Consider the following 13,768-nt stretch of genomic DNA (forward strand, 5'->3'; position numbering starts at 1 on the left):
TCAGGGTCCGTGCTGTACGTGGTGGGATACTGCGGACACAGAGAGCTTAATGATCAGACGGTCAAGGCAGTTAGGCTCTGGTTAGGATCTGAGATTACAGCCACGTAGGATAACAATGAGAATTCTTCAGAATCTCTACTGAAGGCCGGCAGAGGGCTCATTTGGTTGAGAATCGTCCCGTGCACTGAGGGCTTGATGATTCGATACCCAGTCAGGGCACGAAGCTATGTTTCGGGTTTGGTCCTCGGTTGGGGTGAATACAGAAGGCAACCAATAGATGTTTCTCTCTCTCCCTCCCTCTCTCTAAGCATGTCCTTGGGTGAGGATTAAAATAATAATCATCATCATCCTAGCCAGTTTGGCTCAGTGGATAGAGCATCAGCCTGAGGACTGAAGGGTCCCAGGTTCGGTTCCAGTCAAGGGCATGCACCTCGGTTGCAGGTTCCCCAGCCCTGTTTGGGGCACGTGCAGGAGGCAACCAATTGATGTGTCTCTCTCACATCGGTGTTTCTCTCTGCCTCTTCTCTGCTTTCCACTCTGTCTAAAAAAATCAATGGAAAATATCCTCGGGGGAGGATTAATAACAAAAAAAGTAATCGTAATCATAATAAAATGAGAAAGCCACTTAAAAATAAAATAAAATCTCTATTGAAGATTGCTTCTCTTGCTGACAAACTGAAGTAATAGAGCACATTTAAGGTGAAACTTCTCGTAAGGGAATGTGAGCGCTCATATTTGGATGCAAAGACCGGATTGAGTCGGTGCAAACGGGGAAGGAGACACTGGGCAACTGAATGAGGACGACCTAGAGGTTTTGGTGGGTTTAGAGACGGTGCGATTGGCAGAAGGAGGTGGCTGCTCCAGGAACGAATATATCAACAGAAGTCAGGGGCCCAGGCCTGCGCCGTCCAATCTGGCAGCCACTTGGGGCCATTTACAGTCAAATTGATAAGATTTAATAAAACAGATTCCAGGTGCTCAGTAGCTGTGAGGGTCAGAGCCCAGGTGGGACCCCAGCCCTGAGTAAAATCCATGCATTTCCATCGTGAGGCATTTGGGGGTAGGCAGCTCCACTCGGCCACCGCGGATGGTCAGCACTGGCCACGGGACCCCGAGCGCCCGGCGTTTGGCGAGGCTGGGTGATCCACGCACTCTCCAGGGCGAGTCTATGAGGTGTCCACGAAGCTGGACGTGTGTCCTTTTACGTTACAATGACCCTCACGACGGGATGGGGATTGTGAAGGGAGAGGGTTTGGGTCTAACTCTAATGAAAGGTAATAGTTAAGAATCTGTGATAAGCTAGGGGGTGTGTGTGTCTTTGTCCGGGTTTTGTTAGTCAGGAATTGCCCCAGAGAGATGGGCACCTGTGGGGGCCCCTTCCCCACTTGGGAGGTGGGGTGAGGTGGGGTGGGAGAGGGTGAGGGTGAGGCAGGCAGAAGGCCTGGGCACAGGTGTGTCTTCACCTTTGCAGTCTTAACAGAGATGCTTTCCAAGTGACGGGCCACTTGTCATTTTGGCACAGCAGGGGCTCAATGGCGTTTTGTAAGGAACCTGTCCCTCAGAGGGTCTGTCCCTGAAGTGGGGACCCCGAGCTCTCCCCGTTCCCCTCTCTGTTTCCCCTACAACCGCATGTCCTGGGACCCTCAGCTGGATGCAGTCCAGTCTGGGGGTCGCTGCTGCAGAGTGGCCGTCATCTCCCTTGTCTGGTGGAGAGAGCGCTGGACCTTGGAGAACCACCAGCCTCCTGCTGCAGTTCCCTGCTGCACCTCGGGCACTCCTCGGGGCTGTGTGCCCCAAGCCTCAGCTTGCCCTGTGGTGAGTGGGGCCACAGCACTGCCTCTGAAGTTCTGGAGGCTCCAATGAGTCACAAAGGGCCCTGCACAAGGTGTGGGAGGACCCGCCTTGGGAGCCACCTGCTGGAGAGCGGCCAGGCAGTCCTCCTGGGGCACCGGGCCCCACGAAGCTCTCCCAGTGTGATCCAGTGTGGGCTCCATATCTCCCCCCTCGGCCAGCACTGCCTTCCAGAACGTTCTGACCCGGAGCCATGTGGGTTAGAACTACACTCGTCTGCTTATGCACAGGTTTGTTTTCAATAAATGCAGTTGACCCTGCGTATCTGCAGGTTCTGCAGCTGCAGATTCAACCCACAGAGGACAGAAAACAGCATCGCACATTCCTAGCCGAGGATCGGAAGTGCTGTTTCCAATCCCAGGTTGGCTGGTCCGCAGCTTCCAAGGGCAAGAGTGGAGTCCAAAGTTACAGTGGATTTTCGACGGTGCCTGGGTGTCCTCCCCAACCCCCCCCCCCCCAAGCCCCCATGGTTCAAAGGCCACTGCCTTCTACACCGCGTGCCCGGGACAGTACCCACCACCACGTGCAGCGCTGAGGCGGGAAGCACAGCTGGGACTGACGATGACTCTGTATTTGATAGGAGTGAGAGCAGCGGCCTGTAGCTCATGGCCCTGGATCAGCCGGGCTGTGCACACGCTTGCCTACACAGGACCCTGGAGACTCCAGCTGCCCACCCCCACTCCAGCTGACCTCAGTGGTTTTACGGCTTCTCTGGCATTCTAACGTGTGGCGGAAGTTGAAACCCTGGCTCCACAAGCCTGGTGAACAAACATCACGGAGTCACCTGCTAAAATGCAGCTTCTGAGCCCCAGGTCTGTGGCGGGCGCTGCAGCTCCGCAGGTCCCTGGGCCACTGAGGGGCCTGTCCCCCAGCCCTTCAGTCCATCACAGACCCGAGTCCCCTCTGAGCCCAGGGACAGGCAGGTCCGGCTCTTTGGGGGCCCGCAGGAGTCTAGATCTTCCTCTACCGCCATGGGCGTGGTGGATTCTGACTTACTGGGAAAGACCACTCCCACTCCCGCTCCCACGGACCTGATCTCTGCTAGTTTTCACACACACACACACACACACACACACACACACACACCCTGAAAACAAAGAGCGGGCTTGGTTAGAAGAAAAGCTAAGGAATCGTGTTATTCGAAGAAGAGCCCAGCTCAGCACCAGGGTCAGAGGCCGGTGGGTTCTGCTTTGGGAGAAGCGGTAGGACGCAGCTGCACCTTCTCTGCGAGACCTGGGCACGCATTCTGCCAGACCCTTGCTGGGGCCGCCAGAGGCCCACGGGCCTGAAGTGAAGGGCAGCCGGGGAGGGGCCAGCGGCGACCTTCTGCCCAGGGGAGAGGCTGCCCCTCTCCACCTGCAGGTCCCTGAAGAGCCACATAAGATCAGGACCCTCCGCTCTGGCAAGGAGGGTGCCAACAGGAGGCATTTGTTTCTTTCCTGCATTAATACAATCCCCCAAACACCCTCTGTAAACACCTCCAGCCCAGGAATCCGCCAACCAAAGACAACTCACAATGCATCTCCAGGCCCCGAGTCGGACCCATGTATACGTGGCCTCATCCCAGTCCTGGGTTAGTTGGCAGTTATTCCCTCCAAGACGATCCCAAGAGAAGCAGCTCCCTCGGGGGTGAGGTCCGCTGCGGAGGGAGGCGGCCTCTGCTTCTCACCTTGCTGCCCGCTCACAAGACAACTCATATTTCCACGTCAAACGTTGCTGGCCGGTCATGAGAAAACTTGAGTCTGCCCTCACATTAATTCAAGTAATTTTAAAACTACGCATTGCTTTCAGGCCTTGAAATTACTTAATGTAAGTGCAGACATGAGCTGTCTCGTAACCAGTCAGCAAGGTGTTAACTCTCAAAAGGAAATCAAAGTAATAGAAGAAGAAAAAGACTCCGGGGAAATGGGGCCACATCCCACAAATTCTCCAGGTGAGGGGGCGGCTCCAGGATCAGCCCGTTTCCTTGGTGGGGCCCGTGGGCGAGAGTCACTCCTCTCGGAAGGTGTTTCCTCAACCACAAGGTGTCTTTTCAGGGAAATCTGTCCAACGGGACAGCGGACAGCCCCCCGGAACACAGTGTGCTGTGCGGCCGGCTGAGTAATGCTCCCCCAGTGTGGCCAAGTCTCGTCCCCAGAACCTGTGCGTGTCCCCGTACGTGGCAGAGACCTTGCAAAGACAAGCAAGGATCTTGAGAGGAGAGAAGGGGACCGTCCTGATGGGTCCCCATCACAGTGTCCCTGGAAGAGGAAGGCGATCGGAGCAGAGAGGACGGAGGGTGCTCAGCTGCGCGCTGTGAAGAGAGGAGGCGGGTTGCCAAGCGAGGCAAGGAGTTACTGAGGGCTGGAGGGGGCGAGGGAGTCCATGACCTCCAGAGCCTCGGGGGCAGCGTGGCACCAACACCCTGGCTGTGCCCCTGAAGCCATTTCCAACGTCGACCCCAGAGCTGGGAGATAACGGATGTGAGTGGAAACGTGAAGAGGAGTCCTAGGAAGCTAATCCACTGAGTTAAGTCTAGGGATGGGGAAGGGGAGCGGGAGGCGCAAGTCAGATCACGCGCTGGCCTTGTCCTGCTCCTTTGTCCTGATCCTCGCAAACTGGCCTGCACAGGATCGCCCCTCTCCCAGGAGTGAGCGCTGAATGGGAGGTGCGGCAGCGGGAACACAGTGAGTTCAGACGTCAGCCCCTCCCCCTGCTCACTTGTCATCCCAGGCAGCTCCGCCTATGTAAGCCACACGGGGTCCCCCAGACACGGTGAGACCATTCTGCTGGCCGTGCCCTGCACCCATGTGCCCGCTGTGCAAACACCGAGGGGCTGATCCCCGGGTCCCATCCTCTAGGCACGCACCTGCCATCAGAGCTCATACGCCCACGCAGGCCCAGGAGTGAGATCCAACCTTGCCTCTGACTGCTAGGCTAGCTGTCTGTCCTGAGGGTTAATTCTCCGTGTCAGCCTGTGTTGGCCTGACTGGGCTCAGGGATGCCAGGTGGCTGGTGAAACACGATTTCCAGGTGTGTCTGGGAGGTGTTTCCAGAAGAGGTAAGCGTTTGAATTGGTGGCCTAGGTAAGCAGAGGGTCCTCCCAGCGTCCAGTCCAGTCCGTGCAGAGGACGAGCTCGCTGTCTGCCTGCGTGGGCCACCCACCTCCGCCTGGGACATCAGCTCCAGTTCTCGGCTCGGCCTAACTTACCCCATCCCCTCCTGCTCTCAGCCCGGGACTCGCACTGACCTACACCAGCTCCCCAGTCCAGCCTGCAGGCGGCAGGTGCTGGGCCCTCTCGGCCTCCAGTCACGCGAGCCCTTCCTAGTCACCTCCTCTTACACAGGTTGATGGAACTATCCCACTGGCTCTGTTTCTCTGGGAAGCCCTAACACAGCTGGTAGCTGGTAGCCATTCCCCTGACAGGTAGAGGTGCCGGAGGCTACAGCCAACAACAGTTAGCATGTTAATGCATAAAGAAAACATGGGAAGGCCAATGGACTTCGATATTCAGCAGGGCTGAAAATCAGCCTAATCTTGCCCTGCTGTGGGCTCAATGGCTCAAGACAATTCCCTAACCTGATAATCCTTTTACTGTTTACCAAACTGTAACTTTGATCTGCCCGTAGGCATTGCTAAAGGGCCAATGTGTATTCAAGTAAATAAAAGGCGGACCAGGCCAGAAAGTCGGTGCCTCCTCAAGAAAGAGGCTCCACCTGGCCCCCATGCCGTCTAAATTCCTATTTCTTGTATAGCATTTTCATCTGTGCGCCGCCCCTCCTTCAGGTCCTGGACCCTAGCCGTGCAGGTCTCGGCCAAGAGGACCCCGCAGTCTGAGGTCCAGGACCTGACAGCTCTCCAGGGTGGGAGGCACCCAGAGCCTAGAGGCTCACAGGGCCTAGGAGCTGTTACATGCATCTCACGTCAGCCCATCCCGTGTCCTAAGTGACCTTGAGAGTTGTTTTGTTTCAAAACACGACACTGGAAGGATGAACAGTGTGATTTATTTGGCTCTAGGACACGTGCAAACAATTTGTACATTTAATGGGGAACCACTGCGTCCAGACAGCAAGCTGCAGTTCAAAGCAGAGGACGTGTCCTCTCCCGCGGCCCCACAGAAACAAAACCTTTCTCTGCAGTTACCGTTCACCGCTGACCCGCCCAGTACCTGGTCCCCTCCCTTCCCAATCGGCAGCTTTCAGCAGAATGACAAGGAGCCAGAGCTTAAGGCAGCCGGGAGCCAACAGAACCTGCGTGGGTCCATGGAACCTAAAAGGAACGCGTTCTCCCAGGCAAGCGAGAGAGCAGAGGGCAGGGTCGGAGGCACAGCCCTGGTCCGTCTCCAGAAGGGGTTTGGCGGTTCAGGGTGGCACTGAGTCCGCGCTGCAGGAACTCACCGCTTCTCCATTAGAACCAAGGCACTTGTGCAAGCCTCAGGGAAGAGGCCTGAGTGACGCTGAGCCAGGCGAGGAACCACACGACCGCGTCTGGGACGCATCAGTGCCGTGCGAGGCCTCCGCCGGTCTCGAGGGCTCAGCCTGGCACGTCCACGGGGTTCACGGCCGCCTTTCAGAAAGCAGACTCCACGTCACCCATCTCCACACACACCGTCTTCAGCTGTGAATAATGCTCAATGGTCACCCGGCCGTTCTCTCTGCCAAACCCTGCAAGGAAGACAAGGGGTGACGATGAGCCCTCACGGCACATCTGAAAGGTCACAGTGACCGCGGAGAACACGGAAGCAACACGTTTAAGAGAGAAAGCCCTCCCCCGGGGACGCCAGCTGCGAGCGGCGTGGGGAGTGGCCGGGCCAGCGAGGCCGAGACGCTGCCCGCAGCCGGGACCAGGCTCCGTGCGGAAGGGCATGTCCCCTGCTTGGCCTTTCCTGTCACCCTGCCCCAGACAGGTAGGCTCACCTCCTAAGGGCAAGGCCCAGTCCCCAAAAGTGCGCGTCTCCAGGGGGCACCGTTCAGAGGTGACAGAGGCCCCCTGCTAATCCTGAGCACAGCTGGCCACCCTCCGTCTCCCCCTCACCCCGTGGGCACCACTCCAAAGCCGCAGGTCACAACCCAACTTCCGCTGCACTGACGGTTACACAGTAACAAAAAGCCCCGTCCCGGCTCTGCACGTGGCCTGGGCCCCGCTCGGCTGGTCCCCGGAGGGACGGGGATGACGAGGTGACTGTGATTCGGGAACACCAGGGAGAGACCAAATCAAACTGTCAGATTAACACCCACCGCTTCATCGGCGCGCACCCGGTTCCTATGTCGGCCAGCACTGTGGTGGCCACAATACGGCGCTCACAGCCGCGAGGAAGGTAACTCTCCCCACATGACAGGCCTTCCCGAGATGCACCCCCGATCTGAGCGGTGACGATGCCGACGGGTTGGGACCCTGGTCAACAGGGACTAACGACGACAGCCCCCCTGGAGACCTGGTGGCCCGCCGACCCAGCTCTCACCTGACTTCTTATAGCCGCCGAAGGGCAGCTCGACGGGGCTGACGTTGTAGTTGTTGATGAAGCACACGCCGGCCTGCAGCTCGGCCACCACGCGGTGAGCGCGCTGGAGGTCCCTGCAGGGAGACAAGGCTTAACCTGGAGCCCCCCCATCACACACAGACACTCACCGCCGCTCACAGCAGCCACAGTACGGGCACCACATGCCCACCAACGTGACCCGGTGCGGAAGAGACCCGCACGGGCAATTCCTGGGGAGTGGGGAGGAGCAGGGCCGACACCTGCTGCAGCAGGGAGACCCCTGAAAACATGAAGTCAGTGAAAGCTAAAGGGGTGTGGTCCCATTTACAGAAAACATTCAGGGCAAGCAAGTCCGGAGACAGGCAGGAGACCTGCGGGCTGGGGGCGGGGACCAGCTCGCCTCACTGTCCTGAGCTGATGGAAACCTCCTGACGTTAGGCTGTGGTGACGCTGCACAGCTCTGTGAACACACTGAGCACCCAGGTGCGCATTTTACGTGGGTGAGCTGCTCGGCCCGTGAGTGATCCCCATCGAGCCGGCAGAGGCGTGGGCGCGGCTCCTTTGCCTGTACCGTGGCCGCAGCACGAGACAGCCCCTCGAGGCAGTCACAACGCAGCTGCTCACACCGCCTCAGGACAGGGGCGCTGCTCCATGTGCCGCCCCAGGGGGGGTCCCGGTCACTGCCTTTGTCCAAACCCACAGAGGACGCCGCCCAGAGGGAGCCCCAGTGTGAACTGGGCTTGGGGTGATGACACGGTCACACAGGTTCGTCATAACGAATGGACCGTCTGTAGGGGGCAGATATTAAGGAAGCTGTGCATGTGGGGGACGGGGCGGATGGGAAATCCTGTACCTTCTCACTATCATGGTAAACCTAAAATTACCCTGAAAACTAAAGTTTTTATTTGAGTTTTTTGTTTGTTTTGGTTTTGGTTAATCCTCACCCGAGGATATTTTTCCACTGATTTGTAGAGAGAGTGACGGAGGGAAAGATAGAAACATCGATGAGAGAAACACATTGATTGGTTGCTCCCACATGCACCCCATCCAGGTCTCGGGCCGGGGAGAAGCCTGCAACCAAGGCAGGTGCCCCTGACCGGAATCGAACCTGAAACCCTTTACTCCACACGCCGAAGACGCTCTATCCACTGAGCAAAACCAGCCAGGGCTGTTGTTTGTTTTGGTTGTTTTTTTAAAATTTATTTGATTTTATAGAGAGGAAGGTGGAGGGAGAGAGAGAGAGAGAGAGAGAAGCATCAATTTGCTGTTCCACTTATGTATGCATTCACTGGTTCATTCTTGCACGTGCCCTGCCCAGGGATTGAACCCGCAACCTTGGTGTATCGGGACCATGCTCTAACCAGCTGAGCTACCGCCAGGGCTGTTTGTTTTTTAAAGAAGCAGCTCCTGAGCCTCTCCTCAGAGCTCAAGCAGAGCCATTACATCAGGTCATCAGGGAGACGTGTCTTCCTTCCCAAGTTCCGGCCACAAAGTGAAAAAAATGGAACCCTGTCTATCACTAAAGCAACAGAAAAATCCCAAGTGTGAAGCAGTCTTAGAAAACTGCCTAAGCCCTGGCCGGTATGGCTCTGGTGGCTGGAGCATCCTCCCGTACACCATACGTTGCAGCTCGATTCCCGGTCAGGACACACACCTAGGATGCGGATTCAATCCCTCATCAGGGCGGATACTGGCGGCAACCAATCCATGTTTCACTCTCACACAGATCTTGCTCTCTCCCTCTCTCCCGCTCCCCCCTTCCTCATTCCTCTCTCTAAAATCAATAAATAGCCCTGGGTTTGGCTCAGTGGATAGAGCACTGGCCTGCGACTGAAGGGTCCTGGGTTCGATTCCCGGTCAGGGCACATGCCCAGGGGGCGTGCCTGATCCCCAGTGGGGGTCATGCAGGAGGCAGCCAATCAATGACTCTCTTTCATCATTGATGTTTCTATCTCTCTCCCCCTCTGCCTTCCTCTCCGAAATCAACAAAAAAATTAATAAAATAATTTTTAAAAAGGATTTCTCATTAGAGCCCCTTTAAATAAAACAGAAAAGAAAAAAACCTGCCTATAACAGCCAACAACCATGCAGAGTTTGCGTATCGTCAAGCAGAGACACTGCTTCCAAACCACCTCGTACTCACGGCGGTGGCTGAAGCTCACACAGAGGGACATGGGTCACACCCTGCTCACAGCGGCTAAGCCTGGGAAGACCCAAATGCGCGCAAACAAAACCGCTCCCCGTGCTGCAGAGCGTCCCCAGCAGGAGTCGCTGGGGCCCGCACCCACGTCCTGGAGCGCGGCCCAGCCCTACGCCGGCAGGTTTCCAAAGTCCTGCACGTGGACACTCGTGCTTTGGGACCCTGGGGTCAGCGCTAAATACTAACTCCATAAACAATAAAGAAGGGTAGCATTTTCATCACCCAAGTTTACAGCTCAATTTAGGCTCAGCAGCCGGACTGTGGCCGCTGAGGGCAAACTACACATGCTACCTGGGCATCTTCTGACTTTGCAGGAGACGCCGAGGAAACGCAGCGGGCAGACCCGCGGGGGCCAGATCAGGCCCCACCCGAGCAGACAGCACCCCTCCACCCTCCCTAGAGCCAGCGGGGGCCTTCCCCACGCACCTGGTGAAGACGCCGGCGGCTAGTCCAAAAGAGGTGTTGTTGGCTCTTTCCAGAACCTCCGCTTCGGTGTCAAACGACAGAATGGACATAACGGGCCCGAAGATCTCTTCCTTCACGCAGGTCATGTCATCCCTGCAGTTACCTGCGGGCAGCGGGAGACAGGATGCCGTGGGGAACCGCTGCTCCGGCCCCCAAAACGTGCTCGTCCACACACAGCCTGAGCGGCGCCAGAGGGCGCTCCCACGGGGTGGCGATGTGACAGTGTGTGTTCAGTCACAGCCTCGGGGTAACTAGCTCCACGCTTCAGTTCATCATGAGACCCTGACGAGTGACCAGCAGGCACACAGGACGGCCGTCACCACTTCCAGCAGCGACGACTGGCCCACAAAGCGGTGTCCAGGCAGAGGACAGGGCCGCGTCACCCACGTCTCCAAGCTTCTCGAAGTAACGTTTCTAAAGGAATTTACTAAGCGAATGCTCGTGAAAGAACGTTCACGGAGACCGGCCAGTGTGGTTCAGTGGTTGAGCACCAACAGTTCGATTCCCAGTCAGGGCACATGTCCGGATTGTGGGCTCAATCCCCAATGGGGGGGGGGGATGCAGGAGGCAGCTGATCAATGATTCTCTCTCATCATTGATGTTTCCCTCTCCCTCTGGAGTCAATTTAAAAAAATATTAAAAATAAACACCATTCACTGAAAAAGATACAAATGTTAAGGGGACTGTCCCAATTTCTGTTAAATGTTACATATATGATTGTCTTTTACACCTTCCCACATTTTCTTAATGACTCTGTGATAGAATTAGATACAAAAAAGAAAGTTCCACTATAAAACATAACCTTAGGAATAACCAATGGGGTGTTTACTTGATACGAAAATGTATTTAAGTTCCTTTAAGAGGCCAACTCTTTTACTTTTTAAAATCTTTTTATTGATTTTTAGAGAGAGAGGAAGGGAGAGAGAGATAGAAACATCAATGATGAGAGAGAATCATTGACTGGCTGCCTCCTGCACACCCCCCACTAGGGACTGAGCCTGCAACCCAGGCATGTGCCCTGACCGGAAATCGAACCTCTAGGTTCCTAGGTCAAAGCTCAACCACTGAGCCACACTGGCTGGGCAAGAGGCCATTCTTTAAAATGATGTAACTCACACTTGACATTTCACAACATGCATATGTAGAGAAGCGCACTTATTTACCATCGAATACTGAGCCCGGTGATTCTGGAGAGAGCGGTGCCTCCTGCCCTGTCCCTGAGGCCAGACACCCCGACACAGCGGTCACGGCGGTAGGGGAGACGTGTGCCTTACAAGGCCGTGTGATGATGTGAGCAGCGTGGAGGCCAGAGAACAGCTTGAGAACCTCCTACCAACACCAGCTCGATAGGAGCCAAAGTCTATAATCAGGTGTTCACACATCCACAAAGATGACAAGTCTACGTCTCTTAAGATGTAGATTAGAGCGTATGAATACTTACGGATTAAATCACCTTTAGATGGCACTTAAGTGTGATTTACTATGTTCTAACTCTTTGAAAACTAGTCATCACATGTGATTTTTAGGGAAACCATTAGCCAAAATGTTACTACTCAACAGTTCCAGAAGACAATTATGATCTTATGCAGGCTGGGACCACAGAGCGGCTCCGTGCGTGGCGAGCTCTGGGTTCAGTCGGAAGAGAGGAGGGATAAGAAGCAGCTGACATACAAGAAAAGAAAAGGCTCCTGCCCAAAACGTGACTCACTCGACTTTAGTCCCCAATATTAAGTAAATGAAAAATTAAGATCTGTGATACTCAGCCCTGGCTGGTGTTGCTCAGTGGCTAAAGCATCGGGCCGTGCACTGAAGGGTCATGGGTTTGATTCCCAGTCAAGGACATGTAACTGGGCTGTAGGTTCAATCCCCAGTTGGGCAGGGCGTGTGCCGGGGGCAATTAATGGGTGTGTCTCTCTCACATCAACGTTTCTATCTCTCCCTCCCCCTCCCTCTCACTCTCTCTTTAAAAAAAAAAAAAAATTCAATGGAAAAACATCCTCAGGTGAGGATTAAATAAATAAATACATAAAATCTGCAATGCTAAGCAATGCACACAGCGTAACAGAAACTGCCTTCCGCCCCAGAAGCCGCTGTTACACTATGAGGTGACTCTGCTCCCCCTGTTCCATGCACATACGGGGTCAACCATATGTTTTATCTTAAAGGGGCCAACTGTTCCTGCTCACTTAGCAGCCACCGGAGAATCCCCGGGACGAACGTCAGGTCGCAGCTCTGAGACTGAGACCTTCCTGGCGAGGGCCCAGGTCAGTGCGAGGAACACAGGTGGGGAACCTGAGACCACCTCGGCCTGGGGCACAAAAACCAGCCGGGTCTCCCTCGGGATAAGGTGCAAGGATCACATAACATACTCCAACCTGCGTGTGGTTTGCTAAAGCTCCCAGGGGACACTAACAGGCTCTGAGCCGCCGGGAACGGCAGGAGGACGGCGACCTCCAGTGCAGGCTCACCCTGAGCGAGGGCGGAGGTCACTGGCCGAGGAAGTAGGATGGCCGTACACCCGGCTGCCCAGACCAGGAGGCTTTTAGATTGAAAGGAGGTGCTAAGAATCCCTAAAAGATAACTTTTATAAATGTTACCATATTGTCTGATTAATTGGTTTTACTGTATTGATGCCGACATTCCTGACTGCCTTTCCTGACAAATGAAACTCAGTACTTTTTATCAATGTGCACTTTCCTCTCGAGCTCCACTTCCGGAACAAGGGGAGAGACCCAGTGAGTCCCGGTGGCCGAGCACACCTGCTCGCCCCGGGGCAGGCGCACGGGCAGAGACGGTGACGGAGATCTCCCACTTCCGAAATCCGAGTGGTGGGGACACGCCATTTGCCAACCCTCGCTTGCCACCTTACACATGCTGTACAGAAACTCTCTTCCATCTGCTATTTCATTCAAGCGGTTTAAAAGCAAACAAGAAGAGGACATACCCAACACACACGGTCTCATGAAATATCCATCCTTTAGCTTGGGATCTTCGGGTACGTATGGGTCTCCCCCACACAACACCTTAGCCCCCTGCCAAAAAGGAAAACAGATGCATACTTTCCGTTACACGTGCGACCCCCACGTGCAGTCCTAGACTAACGGACTCAGTCGCTCCATCGCAAGGACAGAGCGGGACCCTGGTCCAGACCCTGTGAGCTATAGGAGGGGGTCCGGCCTCAGGAAGGGCCCTGCGCCTGGTGGTGGGAGGAACTGCCCTCCCCTCGCCAGGTCCCAGCCCAGCCCCCTGTCCCTTTCCTCACCTGCTCCTTGGCCCCTTTCACAAACCCGAGGACTCGCTCCAGGTGTGGTCGGTTGATGAGGGGGCCCATCCTGGTGCCTTCCAGAAGGGGGTCTCCAATTTTTATCCTCTGGGTCTGTTGCACCACTTGCTCTGTGAATTTATCAAGAATTTCCTTTTGCACAAACACTCTTGTGCCATTACAGCAAACCTGTAGAAGAGACAAAAATGTATCAGCGTGCAAAGAAAAAAAAAGGAAAAGGGAAAAAAATCCCATGTTAAAGCTTAAAAAGAACACACTACACCTTTGTAAAGGTCCGTTCCATTTATCAAAGCTCCCCCTACTAAAGAGGAGCCACTTTAGTGTAACTGTGGACACGTCACACCTGCAGCACACGCTGTTTGACCCTGAGATACTTCCATCTTCTTGTGTTTGTTTAAATTTTCTTAAGGCCGTTAACAGACCAGAGGACCCCAGACCCTCTCCTGTTTGCTCACATCAGCTGCTCGATTGGGCTGCATATTTAGAGGAAGAGGTAAGAATGGGAGGGGA

General features: G+C 55.1%; 1 protein-coding gene across 1 annotated transcript in view; it reads right to left on the minus strand.

The window, feature by feature from the left end:
• Positions 1-5,813: 5,813 nt before the first annotated feature.
• ALDH9A1 (aldehyde dehydrogenase 9 family member A1) overlaps positions 5,814-13,768 on the minus strand; it is a 16,755-nt gene continuing 8,800 nt past the window's right edge. Inside the window, exons 7-11 of the mRNA XM_036343101.1 lie at positions 13,238-13,426; positions 12,920-13,007; positions 9,937-10,078; positions 7,293-7,405; positions 5,814-6,495 (exon numbers count right to left, since the gene is read on the minus strand). Of these exons, the coding sequence (XP_036198994.1) occupies positions 6,401-6,495; positions 7,293-7,405; positions 9,937-10,078; positions 12,920-13,007; positions 13,238-13,426 (627 nt within the window). The 3' untranslated portion in view covers positions 5,814-6,400. The remainder of the gene's footprint in view (positions 6,496-7,292; positions 7,406-9,936; positions 10,079-12,919; positions 13,008-13,237; positions 13,427-13,768) is intronic.

Source organism: Myotis myotis, unplaced genomic scaffold, assembly GCF_014108235.1.
Source record: "Myotis myotis isolate mMyoMyo1 unplaced genomic scaffold, mMyoMyo1.p scaffold_m19_p_18, whole genome shotgun sequence".
NCBI classification, from domain to species: Eukaryota; Metazoa; Chordata; class Mammalia; order Chiroptera; family Vespertilionidae; genus Myotis; species Myotis myotis.